At 61.6% G+C, this 17791-nt stretch overlaps 1 protein-coding gene across 7 annotated transcripts in view; it reads right to left on the reverse strand.

Annotated features, from left to right (window-relative positions):
• BRD1 (bromodomain containing 1) overlaps positions 1-17791 on the reverse strand; it is a 34966-nt gene that overhangs the window by 15206 nt on the left and 1969 nt on the right. For all 7 annotated transcript variants that reach the window (XR_011075931.1, XM_068559977.1, XM_068559975.1 and 4 more), the window contains exons 2-6: positions 15327-16704; positions 7437-7593; positions 2522-2653; positions 2053-2181; positions 1394-1706 (exon numbers count right to left, since the gene is read on the reverse strand). Coding sequence is in view for 6 of the 7 variants with exons in the window: in XM_068559977.1 (XP_068416078.1) it covers positions 1394-1706; positions 2053-2181; positions 2522-2653; positions 7437-7593; positions 15327-16690 (2095 nt within the window). In the remaining variant the exon portion in view is untranslated. The remainder of the gene's footprint in view (positions 1-1393; positions 1707-2052; positions 2182-2521; positions 2654-7436; positions 7594-15326; positions 16705-17791) is intronic.

Below are 17791 nucleotides of genomic sequence, written 5' to 3' on the forward strand. Positions count from 1 at the left end.
CCTGCCAGCCCCCACCTGCGTGCAGCGCCCACGAGGGCAGGGGCGGCGCCCAGGGACACCGAGCCCTCCTGCTGAGACCAGCCGCCCACGCCGAGCGAGGACTCCAAGAAAGGGCCCGAGGGGGGTGTGGACTCCCCTCGGGCGCCAGCGTGGGGCGGCTGCGCATGGCGCCTGGTGTCTGAGCTCAAGTCTCGGGCCCAGGCTGTTGTGTGGCTTTTTTAAAACTGGGCTGCAAGATTCACAGATAATTTGGAGTTTGGGGCCTATTTACTACAAAAATCGCTAGCAATTTCCATTTCAGCCAAACACCAAAATTCATAAAGCACAGATTATCTTAAATCAGTGAGAAGCGGCTAAGAAACAAAACGAGTCTACAGAAGCCCCTGCAGATAAAACTGGGACAAAAACGGCAGCGCGGCCGTCCAGACAAAGGAACACACCTCCCTCCGCAAGCAAACCTTTTACTAAAGCACCGCCTCGCCCATGAGAGGAACGAGACGACACTATAGGCAAAGCAGAAAGCATCCCGACAAAACCCCGCAGGTAAGAAGGTTCGAGGAAGCAGAAGGCACGCCACTTGCGGAGCCTCACCACAGCGTCGGGTCCGCCCTCGTGCCACCCCAGTGCTGAGGGAGGAGCGGATTAGACTCCGCATCCCTCATTCTATCCTCAGTGAGACCTGGACGCCGAGGCACACGCAAGCACTCGTGGCGGCCCGCCCGGCCGTTTCCTGCAAGGCCCGACCTCCGCGGCCCCGCGCCCCGCGCCCCAGCCCGCCCGGGGCTCCTGTGGGGGCAGAGCCGTGCAGCGAGGCAGCAGCTTCCAACGGTCGGACGAGTCAGCGGACGGCAGGCCCCCCAAGGCCCCGGCGCAAGGAGTGCACCGCCGGGGAGAGGGCCCCGTGCCTGCACCCCGCTCGCTTCCAAGCACAGCGACAGCCTTGCTCTGGCCACAGACGCCCTCCCAAGTCCGTCAGGGCCCATGTGGGCCCAAGGCCCCGGCTACACTGCTTCCTGGTCTGTATCAGGCCGACCTAGGCCGTCCTGCTCGGGGCCACGGGCCACACGTCTCTCTCAAGTGGGCCTCTGAAACGTGGCTGCCCTGAACAGAGATGCGCTGAGCGTAAAATACACACTACACGGCAAAGAGAAAATGAGAAGCCAGTGAAGGCAATCCTCTGTAATTTTCATGTCGTTTACACGTTAAAATCACCGTACAGAGACACAGTGGGTTAAAAATACGTTACTAAAATAAGTTTCGCCTGTTTTCCGCTTTTTCACAAGGCCACTAAGAAACCTCAAATCTGCGTGTGGCTCCCATCCCCTCTCTCCTGGGCCCACCCACGCGGCGTCCGCGGGGGGAGCACCGCCTGTCCCCGGACAGCCACGCTTACCGTCGTCCCAGGAGAAAGGCCGCCGGGGGGCCGCGGGGGGCCGCTCGGGCAGGTGCATGCCTGAGGCCTGCTCGAAGCCGACGCCGTCTGCCTGGCGCCTGGCCTGCCGGAGCACCGCGCCGCCCTGGTCGCGCAGCCGCACGGCCGCCCGGTAGAACACCGTGTCCTTGGCGTTGTACTTCATGCAGTTGTCCACGATGAGGTCAAAGTCCTCCTCCAGCTCCCCGAGGGTCCGGTACCCTTGCGCTTCTAACCGCTTCCGCATCGTGGCAAAGTCCATAGGGTGTTTAATGTGATCCAGATAATCCGGAACCTGATTCCAGACAAGAAAACAGCCGTTTACAGACAAAACAGGATTCATTCATGTTACACAACCAGCACACCTGCCACGTAAGGCAGCCACACGTGCACATACACACGTGAACACACCCACACATACGCACAATGCTCACACAGTACCAAGTGGCAGCAGTGAGACACACCCAACTGACGCCTGGGTCCTTCCAAGGACCCTCCCAGCCAAGGCCCCTGAAGTACAAACGCAGGAACCCGGCCCCGGGCCGGGCAGACACGCACTGGGAAGGGCTCTTTCTCCGTCCCTTTGGTCACGGCAGACGTGAGGAAGGACGGGGAGCACGCACGAGGGCGAGGACACCCACCTCCTTCAGGCTCACTGGCTGGGCAAATATCCGGGCCGGGTCCTTCTCCTGCAGCTGGTCCAGCACGGAGCGCAGCAGCACGGTGAGCGGGGTCAGCCGCAGCTCCAGGGCCATCTGCTCCACCTTCACCTGGGGGCCAGCGCACGCGGTCTCAGGGCCCGAGGGGACCCTCCCGCCGAGAAGCCGCTTCCTGCCTCAAGGGCTCACCACCGCCCCCTGGCCGACGGTGCCCCTTCCTGCCCGTGCTTCCCGGGACCGCACTGAACACCAACCGCCCTACGCCAGCCAGCCTCTTTCAGACAGAGATCAGTGCCACCCCCCAAAGCCACCCGCACCCAGGGTGACGGTCACCCGGCCTGCACCCCTCACCAGGGAGGACGGCTTGGAGGAGGCAGGGGGCAAGGATTGCGGGCCCAGGGGACTGGGGGCTGCAGCCCCGCCCCCGGACGCCCCGCCCCCGCGGCCTCACCTGCTCCCGCTTGAGCTTCTCGCGCTTGCGCAGGAGCTCAATGAGCAGGCGCGCGCGCTCCAGGTCGTGCCGCAGCCGCTGCCAGTACTTCAGCTTCTCTTTGGCAGCTTGAATCTCCTCGTCGTTTTCTCTCTGAGGAGAGGAATGGAGTTGGCCTCGTCCCCCGCACAGACCCGCCGAGGAAGGGCTCCACGGCCCAGGAGAAAGCAGAGCACAGCACGCCCGGCCCAGGCGCCACCTCCCCAGCGTCTCAGCCCCGCGCACGTCCTTCCTGGGGACATGCGTGCGCACCCTGCCAGCCCACCTCCAGGCCAGCGCTGGCGGGGAGGGATGGCGCGGAGCAGCGAGGGCTGGGGACCAAGGCGTGCCAGTGGAGAAACCTGGCCGCCCGGGCAGCGCGCCCCCCCGGCGGCCTCGGCTAGGGCGCTCCCAAGACCCTCGCCCAGCCAGGCCGCCCGGCCCCCCACGCGCACATCCTCACTTCCTTCCCGCCCCAGGCGCCTTCTGCGCAGGCGCTGAGGCCCTCAGTACGCCCCTCCCGGAGGGTCCGGGCTGCTGCCCGTCCCCAGCCCCAGGCGCCCACCCTCTACTGCCTGCGCCTGACACCACCAGGAAGCGCACGTGCCCAGGCTCAGCCCACCCTGTGCCGAGTCCACAGCTCCAGGAGGAAGGGGCAGTCGGGCTCCCCACCTCCTTCCCACGCCAGCCCCGCTAAGGCTCCCAGCGGGTGTCTGGGGCCCTCCCGATGACAGCAGCCCCGAAGCCGAGTCCGACTTCATGCACGGGGCGCCCCTTCCCTGCTGCCGTCGTGGACACACGCACTTCCAGCCTCAGCTGAGGTAGCGCCCGGCGCTGTTGCCGGAACATACGGCACAACTCTCAGGCCCTCTTCTCTCCCCGGCCCCTTCTGCCCCTCGAGTTTCCACCCACATCCAGACAGAGCGGAAACAGCACAGCCAGCAGGCGGGGTCCCGGCCCCCAACACTTATCCCAGTCCTAGCCCAGTCCGAACCCTGAACCTGGCGGCCGGGAGCACTCTGCCCTGAGGGCGGAAACGGTGAGGACCAACCCTGAGGCCGCCACACACGGGCGGACACTGCCCGCTGGGACCTTGGGGTCTGAAGGCAAAGGACCCACGGCGAGCTGCAAGGCATCCCTCCTCTCGCTCTACTGGCAAACGCAGCAGAGTGAGGCCCAGGAGGCCGGGTGCGGGGACGCGGGCTGGGCCTGAGCCTCCCCTCCGCCAGGCGTCCTCCAGGCTCCACCAGATTCCAACCCCTGGGCTTGTTTTTATGTTACCTGAAATTCTCAGGCATCAACCAGGAGTGAACAGTAACATCAGCTGTATAAACAAAGCCAGTAACTACGCTGAAAGGTGGGTTAGAAAACCAAATTCCCCAAGAGCATGTGAAAATCATCTTGTCCCTTAGTTGAAATAGACACTCTGAAAATATCAGCTAAAAGGATGTTTAGCTGATTTGAGGGAGAGGAAGGCAGGTAAGTCCCAAAAAGCCCCTGGTGCCCATCTGCTGTGCTCACTGCCCGCTCACCGCCCGGCTGCAGGACTCAAGGGCTGGCCGCTCTCCCCGCACACGACGGCCCCACCACGCAGGAACCTGCTGGCAGGACCTGACTGAGGCCCACGCCTCTTCTGCACAAAAGGGCTTGAGTCTCTGACTCTGCTCAAGTGGTCTTACTTCACCTAAAACCAACCCTGGGAAGTTCCACAAACTGGGGCGGTAATGAAGCCACTTCTGGTGCCAAAAAACTCTCAGCAAAGAGGATCTTAGAGGACGGCTTGCAATCGAGCCGAGGTCCACCCAACAAAGGAGGGGAGGACACCCACTGCCTGGAAGGGAGACGGCCAGGACCCCCCACCAGGGTCAGGACCACCTAGGTCAGATCAAAACCCTGTGCTGGAGGGACAGGGCAGGCCAGCTCTGCAGGGTGAGGCCCTGGCACACCCACCCGACTCCCCGGACGTGACCAAGGGCGTAAGACCCTGAGGGACAGCCACCTCGGCCCCTGAAGCTGACGCCAGCAGCAGCAAGGCGCACAGCGAGTGGCCCTGCCCCAGCAGAGCAGGACAACCGTGTTGTCCTAAAGCCACCAGAGAACGGACAGGGGACGCTCTCCCGCCAGAGGGCGCATCGGGGTGAGCGGGTGGGCGTGCTCGCTCAACAGCAGGACGGGAGAGACAGGAGCCGCACCCACCCCAGCACACGCCGCAGGCCCTCACGCCCAGCAGGCTCTGCAGGATGGCGGAGGACAGGCTCCAGGGAGGGTCACTGCCAAGGGGACCCACTCTCAACAGACCACGGAGGAGGCAGCACCCAACAACCCGAGGCGCCTCGTCTGCCCCAGGCCAGCTCATTCCATCTGTCTGTCTGTCCCCAGCCAGAAGGCTGCCACGGGAGGGAAGGGCTGCTGCACCTGCCCTCTTCCAGGGCCCGGCTCAGGGCTAAATGAGTCAGCTTAAACTCTAATACCAAGCAATTTTAAGGTTTCAAAAAATATCAAAAATCACACCAAGCCTTGAATGTCCCATGTGGAACATTAATGTTTCGGACGTCCCCACAAGTCAACCTTCGCTAGAACGCGATGGGAAGAGGAGTTGGGTGCTGCCCTTCCACCCGTCCGCCTCCGGTCCTTCCCACGAAGCGGGAGCTCACGTCCCCAGGGTGGCGGGTGGCAGGCCGCCCCGCGTCCGTGTCCCTGCCCACACAGGCCACACAGCTGGGCTCTCTACGACCCAGTCAGAGCCCTCTCCTGGCCAAGCCAAGGTACACCTCAGGGCTCAGTGTAAGTCATAGGACCCAGATCTCCGTGGTTCCTCCCAATTCCTTCCGCCAAGAGAGCTGACGCTTCCCTTTCCCGTTTCCTGTGGGTGAATCCTCCCGTCGTTACAAATTTACCTTGTGTGGGGCAGGATGGAGATAGAACACGACTGGTCTCGAACCCTCGTGCCGGCCTCCTGAGAGCACATGCTCCCCCAGGAGTGCCCCCCCGCTCCCCTGAGGTGCAGGCAGGCCCCTCGCATGCACACGCCCCCCCAACCCCCCAGCTTCCTGCCCCCAAACCCAGCCCAGGTCCCACCGGCAACCACACAGGCCCCAGGCCACCACTCCCAGCGCGGTTCACCCTGCTCACCCCCGGGCCCCGAGACGAGACTCCTGGGGCTGCATTCTCCACGTCTCCCATTTCTCTGCCGTCACCCAGGCGAGGACGAAGGCCTCCGTCCTGCCTCACTGCCCCGATCTTGCGATGCCTGCTGCCTTACCTGCCACCCCAAGGCCCAGCACCCTCTCCTGGCGCCCAAGGCCTGCAGGCTCTGGGCCCCCGCCCCTGCCCCCCTTTCCCGGAGCTCCCGAGACAGCACCCAAGCAAGCCAGCCAACCTCAGTCCCCATGGTTCCAGCCCTGCGGCCTCCTGAACGTCCCCCAGCCCACAACTGGCCCTCCCAGCCCACAGGCACGTGTTCTGACACAGCCCTGACCGAGACCCCAACTCTGGGCCCGGTGCGGAGGAGGGAGAGGCACGCCGTGCGTCACTAACAAAGGCCCGGGTGTGACGGAAGGTTGAGAATGAGCCCCAGGGGCCAGACCCCCACCGGTGAGCACGGGCACCCCCGGCCGCCAGGGTCGGCAGCACGACCCAGCCCAAGCAGTCAGCAGTCCCGAAGCTGGATGGAGCGGGCAGGCGGGCACAGGACAACTGAGCACCCGGCAGGCTAGCAGGGCTCAGGACGCGGCACCTCCCGGCCCCTCTATGCGCACGTCCACCGAAGCCGCAGCCCAGAGTTAAGGGAGCCGCTCGGTGTGCAAGGTCCACCCCAGCAAACAAGGGCGGCAGCGCTGGGTCTGCACAGAGGCCTGTGCCACGTCTCGGGGGAGGGGACTCAGATGGCACTGCGGGCACCAGGACCCCCCGGGGAGAGACGGCCCCATCAGCACACGCTCGGGGGCAGCAGGTCTGAGAAGCACACCCTGTAGCCTTGCGGTGCCTCCTTTCCCGGAGATGGAGGAGGGTTGGGGGCACGGCCCACCCCGTAGAGGCCCGGGATCTTAACAGTTCCTCTGGATTTCAAAAAGCCTTAAGAAGACGTTAAACTGAGCGTCTAAGTGTGTTAGTAACGTTAAACGACCTACGCTGTCAGCACAAGACTGGGAAGATTAAGAGGAGGGGCTCCCTAAGAAGGACGTCGCCGGGGTGTCGAGGTGGAGAGGGCAGCGCTCAGCCCGGGCCTCGCGCCGAGACCCAGGAGAAGCGACAGCAGAGTCGGGAAGCAGCAACTCCCGAGACACCGGGAAGAAAACAGCGGCTGATTCCCTCGATGTGGGGACCCCAGGGATGGGGACCCTCACAGCTGCCAGGCAGTCCTGCCCCGACCAGAACTCAGCGGAGGGAGCTCCCTTCACGGCAGGAACCCAGCTGCCGGACGCAGCGCCCGGGCCCCCCTGACTGAGGATGCACAGGGACAGATGGCAGAGCCTTCAGGGTGTGGCGGGAGCCACAGCGATCCAACAGGAACCGGTCGGGAGGGGGGCCCCCGCTGTGCGCCCGAGTCTAGGAGGCTGCGCCCCTCAGCACAAACAGGCAGCCAACCCTTGTTTGCTTTGGGGCATCTCACAGAGTCGACCTCTTCCTTTCTAAATCCATCCTTTCAGAGAAACGCTCTAGAACACCAAATGGGTCTATGAACACAGATCAACCGCTAAGACGTGAGCGCTAGTCTGGTTTTGTTCTCTGCTCCCCCCTACTCGTCTTGGCCCTCGTCGCCCTCGGCGTGCCCCCGAGTTACATTGCTCCCGCACGGCGCCCCCGTCCCTTGCCGCCCCACCCCCGGCAGGCAGCCCCGCGTGCAGGGTCAGGAAAGAGGCTGAGGGGCCCCGGGGGGGGGGGGGGGGCCACGTACCTGCTGCGAGCTCCTGTGGGACTGCAGGCTGGACTGCAGTCTGCGCAGCAGGGGGGCCCCGTTCCTCGACAGCCTTTTGAGGAGCCAGTAGCTGTGGGCGCGCTCAACAAACTGCTTCTTCCGCTGAATGGCCACCTGATTCGCAATCCTGTTTAATCTAGAACACGGAAAAACTCATTAGCTGTAGAGCAAGACACGGGCGCGCTCTCATCGTGGAAACGAGAAACCGCAGCGTCACTGTTAACACACCGCGTGCGGCCACCGCACCTCTCGGCGGCGGCGCCCTCACGGCCACCACCGCCGCCCTGGTTCTCCGCCTACCCGCAGGCTGCGTCCACCCGTGGTCACTCCAGCGGCCCTCGGGGCACACGTCTAAGAAGAAATACAGGTGGGGCCCTGGGTGTTTCCGCTTTCTCTGAGCCGTGCATCCACACGCACCGACCTTCACCAGGTGTGGCCGACCCTGCGGAGTCGCCCACTCTCACGGGGTGGGGGGCCGTGGCGCCCGGGTCCCCTCAAGAGGGAAAGCGATGGCATAAGTGGAGGCAGAAGCAGCGGCGGGCGGCGGCTACCCTTCACCAAAACGACCGTGAGCGTCCCCAAGCCGCCTGCGAAACTCCACCCTTCCAAGGACTGCAAAGCGTGAAGGATTTGTAACTTGCACGAGGGGACGCGAAGACGGCGTAAAACCCTTGGAGGCCAGCGGGACAGCTTCCCGGTCCCTGCCATCACCCCTGCTGCTGAAACGCCTCAGGAAGACGACCGAGGCAGCCGAGAACTAAACCTCGACAGGACAAAGAGGCCTCCCCGCTGTGCACCACACATCAACGTTTCAGGTCAGAAGTTAAGGAATTTCAAGAGCACATTTTTTGAAAATCACGATCCTGACGTGCACAGAACTGTGCCGACACCCTCGGCTCTGCCGCGTCCAGACCCACGACGGTCCTTCTCTTTAAAGAAGCGGCTGCGGCTCGAGCCTCGGGGCCAAAGGCCACACGCCACACAGGGCAGCCCTGCCCGGGGTGCCCAGGGGAGACCCACCGAGGGGGCAGCTCCACACCAAGCACAGGCCAGGGGTCAGCGAGAGCAGCCGGGCAGACGCAGAGCCCAAGCCCCAGCGTGCCCACAGGCCCACCCACCCAGGACACCTGGTCACACGGTGCTACCAGAGGCAAGGCTGGAACGCCTGCCAGAGGTGGCCAGAGCATCTCTGCTGTCCCACGACGGCTCCAGCAGAAGGCACCGGGGACCCCAGGGCTCCTCGTCTGCGGACGGGGCTGTGTTCACCTTGGGCACCTCGGAGGCGCCCTTCTGTTGGGCGCTGTTTTCACCTTTTTGACAGCGGCTTAACAGAGGAGCAGCAAAGTGCATGCATCTTAATGCACAGAGCTCAGGGGTCTCTACACACGCAGACGTGTGTTCTAACACGCGCTCAGTTATTGCAACGGTCAAATGGGGCAGCACAGATAAAAGGCTGACTCGTAATGTGCTGAGCACCCAACTGAAGAAGTCAGGAAAAGACAAGAGAGGAAGGTCCCAGGACCGCACGCAGGTGGCGGCAACTGCCCCCAAGGCCGCGAAGCACCCTGGAAGCTGCTGAGGGGAGCTTTCATGTTCTCCCCACCATAGCAACAGTGACTATGGCAGGTGAAGGATGAGCGAACTGACTTTACCCTGCAAACACTCACAACGTATAAGTGACTCGAATCATCGCACTGTACACCTTAAACTTACAATGTCACGTGTCAATTAAATCTCAGTAAAGCCAGGGGAAAAAAGACAAAGAGCAAAAAATCATGAAACAGGAAACAAGAACACACAAGAAAATCTCAACAATACCAGAACCTTATTCTCTGAAAAGACTAGTAAAGAAACAAATGGGACTTTCCTGGTGGCGCAGTGGTTAAGAATCCGCCTGACAATGCAGGGGACACGGGTTCGAGCCCCGGTCCGGGAAGATCCCACATGCCGCGGAGCAACTAAGCCCGTGCGCCACAAATACTAAGCCTGCGCTCTAGAGCCCACGAGCCACAACTACTGAGCCCGCATGCCACAACTACCGAAGCCCGCGCGCCTAGAGCCCGTGATCCGCAACAAGAGAAGCCACCGCAATGAGAAGCCCGCGCACCGCAACGAAGAGTAGCCCCCGCTCGCCGCAACTAGAGAAAGCCCACGCGCAGCAACAAAGACCCAATGCAGCCACAAAAAAAAGAATGAGAAGATAAGCTGAGGAAAAGACACGTGATGAGCACAACCAAACCCCGTGCCACCCACAGGCTGAGCCCGTGAAGAGAGAGACCCACCTCCGGGGGCGCTGGGACTGACTCTGGTGTGCTGGCACTGCATTCAAGGGCATCGCCCAAGCCCACACCAGACTGCGAGCCCCCCAGGACAGGAAAACCAGAAAACCAGGCCCCAGAGGAACCCACCCCCATTTACAACGAGTGGTTGCTGTGACTGACCAGTGGTGGGCTAATGGGACAGGAGGGGTCCCAAAAGCAAGTGATCATTTAATGTTTTTTTTTCTTGCTACATTTGATAAATCAATGTTACTATCTAGTTTTTTGTTTTTAAAGTTTTTATATAAAAGTCATGAAAAACAGGGAAAAATGGCATTAAAAGCCATCCCCACCTGACATGCACAGACCCTGGAGGAGCGCCTGGGCCGCCCCGCCAGCGTCTGCGGGGAGCAGGGTCCACCCTCCCTTCTCAACACCTTCTTAGCCAGCTGGGTCTCCACAACAGGCACCGCACACTTTCAAAACAGCTTGGACGGAGGTCGGGGCACAGGAGTGAAGTCCACCCGCCAGACCTGAAGAGCCCGGAGTCTGCCTCTGGAGTGAAGTGGTTCTGGGCCACACTGGCTCCGGGGGTGCCCCCTGCCCGACCGCATGGACCATAGGCAGGAGCCCTAGGACCGCATCCACACCTCACCAGCACCCATGGCCACGGCCACAGCCAAGGCCAGGCGGCCGACTGCCCCGGGGGCCTCCCCTCGGCTACTAAGCAGGTTGACAGTGACAGCCAGCTGGGCAGAGCCTCCTTTCCCGAGAAACCCCTCTCGAGCTGCCCACCTCAGTGCCCAGGCCCACCGGGCAGACCCCTCTGACAACCACACCTCCTGGTCCACGACGGCGGGGAGAGAAGGACCCCGCTGAGGTGGAGGCTCCCTTCCAGCCCTTGCGGGGAGGAAGGCCAGGAAGAGAAGAGGGACAGGCCACGTGGAGAGGAGCCGTCGCCTCCAGGGGCCCCCGGGCCCCGGATCCGACGCCAGAAAAATCAAGAGCAGAAATCACCTGGTAGAAGCACTGGTGACACCTCGGTCACCAAGGAGCAGGGGACGTCGCTGCCTTCAGGTGGGGACGCAGGGGCCCCACAGTCCCAGGCACACCTCTGTGAGCCGCGAAGGCCTGTCGCAGGAGACACAGAGATCTGGGGATGCCCAAATCAAAGGAGGCTGAGCGGGACTGGTCCCGACTGGAGGCAGGAAGGCTCCAGGGGAGGCCAGCCCCACCCTGGGAGACACGCAGGGGCGCGTGGAAACCACCTCCAAGATGGTAATCGGGTTATTAGCAAGAAGGGACTCTGGGTGAAGAGCGTTTGGGTGGGGGGTTTTTTCGACTTTTGCAACATTTTATAGATTTGAAGTTATTTCTGAACAAAAAACTGAAACTGAAATGAAAACAAGACGAGATGCAATGCCGGTCTCTGTGCCGTGGAGGAGAAGGGTGCCCAAAGCACCAAGGTCCGTCCCACCATCCACTCCAGGCAGCGACTCCAAGTGCTAGGATGAAAGAAAACTTCAATGCATGTCCGCCCCACCTCTGCGGAAGCAGATACAGTGAACGTGACCAGAAACTGCCAGATCCCATGACCTCAGCAGACCCTCCCCGTGGGCCGGGCCTGCTCTGTGCGCCCGGGATGCCCGGCTGCGGGAGGTGTGCGCACAGCAGGCCTGCTGAGTGGGGGGGGGGGGGGACACGCCGGGCCGGTCCCAGCAGAGACCACCAGGCAGGGCCCTCGCGGCTCCCACCAGGAGGAGGGAGCCGGGGGCGGGGGGAAAGCGAGCAGGACACGGGCCAGGGGTCCACACGCCCGAGGGACACGGGGCGCGGCCCACGGCACCACGCTCAGCACTCACTTCAGTCCTACGCGCACAGGAATCCCTGAGACTGAAACGCGTCGGAAGAGCCCGCAACGCAGCGGAGACACATCGTGAAGCATCCAGATTCCTCCCCTGCGCTCTTTTTTACTTTTATTCACGTCAGCTCTCTGGTCAAAACATATCCGCTCTGGGACGCGCCATCCCTGTGCTCCCACACTCCCCGCCTCGCCCCAGGAAGGCCCTTGCAGGTGCAGAGCCCGGAGCCGGCAGCCCGGACGGAGGGACCTGCCCGGCGAGACGCCAGTCCCCCACTCACCAGCTCAAAACCAAGGAAAGCAACGAGGCCACAGGAAGGTCAGAACTAGAACACTCAGAGCAGCTCTGGGGAAACACGCTGCACGGCCCCCCGTCAGGTGGCAAGAGCCGCCAAGGCCACCTCTGCTTGGCTCGCCCGACGTGACCGGAAGGGACACCTGGAGGGACACCTGGAGGAGCAGGACACGCAGCCCGGCTTCTCCACACCGCGTGCGTTTCACGACCCGCACTTCTGACTTCTGGCTAGGTCTGTAAGGCTTCTCCAGGAGTCGCTCCTTAAACAGCCCTCCCCCGAGGACCCGGGCAGGCGGGCGGGAGGGCTGCCCGGCGGAGCCCACAGAGCAGAGGTGGTGCCCACGGAGCAGAGGTGGCGCCCACGTGCACAGGGCGCCCAGAGCCAGGCTCCCACCTGCAGGGGCTGAAAGGCTTCCCCCATTTCCCCAGGCCATGACCCGTGAGAACTTCCATAAAACGTAATAAACTTAACCGCCAGAAACATGAAAAGAGACATACAAAACTCAAGTGCAAACTTCTTGCTGTTCCGCTCAACAGGCATTCAACTTGTCTGCCCAATGGCTCCCAAGCACCCGCTCTCCAGCCGTCCTCACCTGGCGCCCCAGCGGCGCCCTCACAGGGACAGAGCCGTGACGCGGATGCCCCACCCTCACCACGCACTCCGCTAACAGCTCAACAGGCAGGAACCCGCACGTCAACGAGGACCCGCCAGGCCAGGCCAGACGCTCCTCCCGCGAGGCCCCAGATACTCCGGGACACCCAGAGCGCGGAGTGACCAGGTTAGTTACCCCAAGGGACCCAGGAGGCTCCAACTCCACGAGTCCCTTCACCTGGCCTGGCCCCTCCCCGGTGCCCACCTCCACGGGCCCCTCCCTTCCCCCCACGAAGCAGATGAAATGGACGAAGAAGCAGAGAGGATCCGATCAGAGGAGCAGCTACTCGAGGAAACGGCAACGCTTGACAGAAACAGAGCAGCACAAGCACAGGCCAGAAAAGGGAGAACACAGGCCTGTCCTCTCTTCTTTAGCCCTGACTTTTCGTATCTTCCCAACTTTAAACGTGTTGCTTCTGGGCTGGGAAAAGAATCATTCTGATTGGAGAACAGGTGCAGGAGGGGAGGCACAGACAGGCGGGCACAGCTCCACGCCACTGGGACAGCCGCTCGGGGGCGGCTCTTCCTCGCCAAAGGCTGGACCCTCACGGGCAAAGGGACCGCGTGGCCGCGAGGACCCCGCCAGACCCAACCCACCCACCCAGGGCAGAGCACAGCATCCCATCAACGTGCCCGCGCCACTCCTGGCCCCGGCCAGCCGGCCTGACCACAGGCTCGAGTCCTCCAACAGGTGGGCGAAGCCTCAGAACACCCACATCTGTGTTCCGGAGTCTACTGCTGAGAGACGAGAAAAGCAATCTTTGTAGCTCAGAAACACTAAACGATAAAACGAATTAAACCAACCATCTCCCTCTTGTTGAGAACAGACTATGATCTCAAAATTAGTTGATCTGAGTTATTTTTCTTACCTGAAAACTTGTAAACCACTCAAACTACAAAAGCGCTTACAGCTCCTGCCACACACCCCCAGCCTTCTCACAGCCAACCCTCCTTCCTCTCTGCAGGGAATAAGGGGAATCCTCCTCTTCTTAGATCTCCAAAGCCCCTCTTCCAGCCCCCCTGCTCCGGGCCGGCTCCCAAGCTCGCTCAGAATGCCCGCCACCCTGGTGGCAGCTCTAGACGGGTCCTGAGCCAAAGGCCGTGGAGAGCACCCAGCTTTACTCCCATCTACACGCCACTGTGCCTGGGTCCTAAGAACAGGACCACCAGCCCAGCCGCAGCTCTGGCCACAGCTTCGGGACAAGAGCAGTGGCTGTGAGCCTGGGCCTCCCAGCACCTGCCCCGACACCCCACAGGGTGGTCTGATGTCAGGATCTCCCGGAAACTCTGGGCAACACTGACAGCAAAGCCTGTGGCCGCGAGCACTCATCCAGGTGCGTCGTTTACGTCTGCTCCAAACCGAAGTAACAGTTTGTTCCTAAATTAGGAAAGGACAAGACGGAGCATGGCCCAGCAGCGCCGTCACCTGAGCTGCAGTGTTTCCTCCAAAGCAAGTCCTCCTCTCCATTCAGACCGGGTCATCTCAGACCCCAGGTGCCCACGTTTCCCAACCGCAAATGCTTTCTCCTGCGGACGGGCTGGCAGACCCTGGGGCAGGGAACCAGGCGGGGCTGGACACACAAGGCAGCACCTCAGACTTCTGGGTTTTCAATTTATTAGATCACATTTTTTGTTTCATTTACTTCAATTTCAGTAAAGCTGAAAATTTCCGGTTCTTAAATAGACGCTCTTGATACAAATCCTATGCTTTTTGACCTACAGGTAGAAATCCAAGTGAAACTGTCTTTTAAAAGTGAGACTGGCTTATTTGCAAAGAGACACCTTGATTTTAACAGAAGCCTTCTCTGGATAAGAGGGACGATAAGCACTTTGTATTCACTTTGAATTTACTGATTCTGTAACACAGGTACCGTTCTGTAAAAACAAAAAAATTTCATTCTGGAAAAAAGGCCACACTTCTTTAGTAGCAGTTCCCACCACATCTTACGACCTGACAACATCCCAGAACTGCTCTCGGGAGCAGACACCCACTTACGTCTTCCCTTCATCAGCCTGATGCTTTATTTTCTTAACCAGACTATTCTAAAGACCCGTGCCCTATCACACAGGGCTTTACTTCCTCAAAGCTCAAGCAAGTGTTTGAGTCTTTCCCAAACCACACCCGGTGAGAAATTCATCAAGCCACTTACCTCATATTCCAAACAAGAGCGTTCTTAAATACAACAAAATAAAAAGAACAAGTCAGTACCAAGAAGAACAAGCAGAGGAGGAAACGAGTCCAGGGATGGGGGTGGCCAGCGCGGTCCTGACCCCACCACCGTGGACGGCCCCAAGCAAAGAACCCAACACTGACCAGGCAATGCTGACACCACGAGAGAAACAGTCAGGAAAACCAGAAAGCCTGTCCCACGACAGGAAGGAGGCCAGCACCTCCCGCCTCGTGGCTCCTGTCAGCCCACTCTGATCTCTACCCCGGGGTCAACCTTACCCAGCCACGCGGCTTAAGTTTCCAACAAATTTAAATACCCCACAAGATTCCCGAATCTGGGGGAGGGAGCAGGGTGAGGAACGGTGTTCTATTGCGTCAAAGATGACAAATTCTGGGGTGCCGCGGGGCCCCAGACTGGGGCGCCTGCAGTCAGTGTGGCCGCGGGCCCGCGCGGGCATCAAGGAAACCAGACACACTTCCCCGTCTCACAGACTCAAGTCTTTTGCAACATCCATGCTCCCGTGAAGCGGAGACTGAAGGAGGCCACCTTGGAGAGGACCGTCGGGGCCGCACAGACAGCACGCGGTCAGACCCTGCGCGCCCTCCCAGCAGGCCCGGGCCCGCCACGCTTACCTCTGAGGGGGAATGTAGGGCGCACACACAGGCGGCAGGGCCGCACAGGGCTCCCGGAGCGTCTTCTTAGCTTTCTTGGCTTTCTTCCTGACCTTGGACGTGGACCTGACCGTTTTGGCTGAGCTCTCCTTCCGGCAGACGCCGTTTTTCACCTCGACGTCACCGTAAATGTTCAGGGGCCTCCGGGTGCAGCCCGGGGGCGTGTGGACGTCACAGTACGCAGTCTTCCTGACGGAGAAGGTGGCAGCACCGCCGGCCAGCTCCTTCACGGGCTCCATCTTCATGTAGAGGCCGGCCCGCTGGGCGCACGTCACGTGGAAGGCGGTGTAGCAGTTGGCCTTGTGGCACTGGATGCAGGCGCCCACGCCCTTCTGCTTGCAGAGGTAGCACGTCAGCTTCCAGCGGGCGGGGGGGATGTTCCGCACGCCGTCGATGGGCTCGATGAACACGGTATTGGCGAAGCCAACCTCGGGGATCCACAGGGCGCACACCACGTGGCCCCAGCGGTCATCGTCCGTCTTCTTGAAGGCGCCGCCCTTGTTGGGGCAGAGCACGCAGTCCGCCGGCCGGGCCCGGGACTGCAGGCAGTGGCGGCAGAGCCACTGGCCCTCGGGGATGTAGGGCACGCCGTAGCACTCCTGGTGCACCGCCAGGTTGCACATGTCGCAGAAGAGGATGGCGTTGCTGTTCTGGCACTCGCCGTCCATGCACACGCAGCACACGGCGTCCTCGTCGATCAGGCACTGCTGCCCGCCCTGCTTCTGCTTCTCGCAGTGCGACGCCTTCTCGAAGCGGTCCATCAGGAACTCGAACACACTCTGCGACACGGCGGCCACGCAGTCGCCCCTGCGCCGCTCGTTGACGATCTCCAGCCAGGCGTAGTCCTCCTCGTCCATGTCGTACTCCACCTCGTGGTCCAGCTCCGCCGCCGACTTCTCCACGAACTTGTAGTACGCGGGCGGCCGCCGGGGCGCCGCCGGCGGGCTGTACTCCACCACGCGCACCGTAGGCTCGGGGAGCGTGCCGGCCGAGGCGGGGGCGCCGTGGGCGCCGGGCGGGGCTTCATTTTTCTTCTTGACCCTGTTGTTCTTGTGCCGCTTAGTTCTTAAGCACACGGGCGGCCTCTCGCTGTTCTCTTTGTTGCTGTTGCACTCGCTCATCTCCTGAGCAGTGAGGTCATCTTCTAATATGATCTCCAGAGGGTCGAAGATACTGATCCTGTGCAGGCGGCCCTCGATCTCGATCTCCACCATCCTCTGCGCTTGCGCGTAGGTCAGCGTCTCTCGCGTGGGGGAGTGCTTAGTGCTGCCGGGGGAGGAAGGGTGCCTCGCTGCAGCGCGATGACCTCGGCCTTTCCTCCTCATTTGGTACTGACTCCCTGAAACGGACGCAGAGGACACGTTAACTCCACACAGAGGACACGAGAGGCGAAAGCCACCAGGTACGCTTGGGCAGACCTGACCACCTCGTGCTAAATCGAAACAAAACTCCCGGCAAACCTATCTCTGAGGTTTCCAAAATCACTCGTCCCCGGACTCACAGTGGTATCTCAACAACCTTCAACAGCCCGTTGCCACCAGGCTGCCCCTCCCCAGAGACTCCCGGGACCAGAGGAGAGGGCAGGCGGTGAAGAGGGGCTCCCAGAGGCACACAGGATGACAAGTCCTTCCAGAATGCTGACGCCCACTGTTCGCCGGTCACCTTCTTGGATCCACAGGTCACCAAGCCGACCGCCACATCTCTCACAAGTAGGGGTCGCAGCCCTGAGCCCAGGACAGCGCACACACAGGGCTGGACCCCGGCAGGCTCTGGCCCCTGGCTCCCCCTCCTACTGCTGCCCAGGAGAGAGCCCTGAGCCCCAAAGTGGCAGTCCCATCAGCACCCCTAGGGAGCCCGGAAGCCTCAGCAGCCTGACCACAGCCCCGTCCATCCTCTCGACAAACGCGTCCTCCACAACCGTGTTGAGGCACAGGGCCACCAACCACACCAGGGCTCAAGGGGCAAGCCCCGTACTGGCCTGGGGGCAGGCTTCACCCCTGGGAGGCCTCCACCAAGCCTCTGCAGGGTCTCAGGAGTGGCCACCATGAAACCCCCCACGGGCCAGCCACCTGCCCTGCCCCTCGGAGCACTTCTCAGCTGCTGGCTTGACCACGGTGCCGGGCCCGGCTCCTGCCACAGCAAGGACCACCCTAAGACCCCCACGCCACCCGCAGAGGCCCCCCCAGCCCCCCCGTTCTCAGGTGCCAGCACAGGCTCAGGCGCCCAAAATTTGGGCCACAGAGACTTATGAGGATTTGCTCTTTTCAGACGTCTGCCGTCTGTCACCGACCGAGTCTACTACCGGTCTCACTTGTGTGATGACTCCTAACCCTGGACCACTGCCTGCCAAGCAGGGTGGCACCTTAGAAACTGATGACAAGGACCCCTCCTCCCTCCAAACGACCACATTTTACTGACAGGAGGCA

The sequence above is a fragment of the Eschrichtius robustus genome, chromosome 13, assembly GCF_028021215.1.
Source record: "Eschrichtius robustus isolate mEscRob2 chromosome 13, mEscRob2.pri, whole genome shotgun sequence".
NCBI classification, from domain to species: domain Eukaryota; kingdom Metazoa; phylum Chordata; class Mammalia; order Artiodactyla; family Eschrichtiidae; genus Eschrichtius; species Eschrichtius robustus.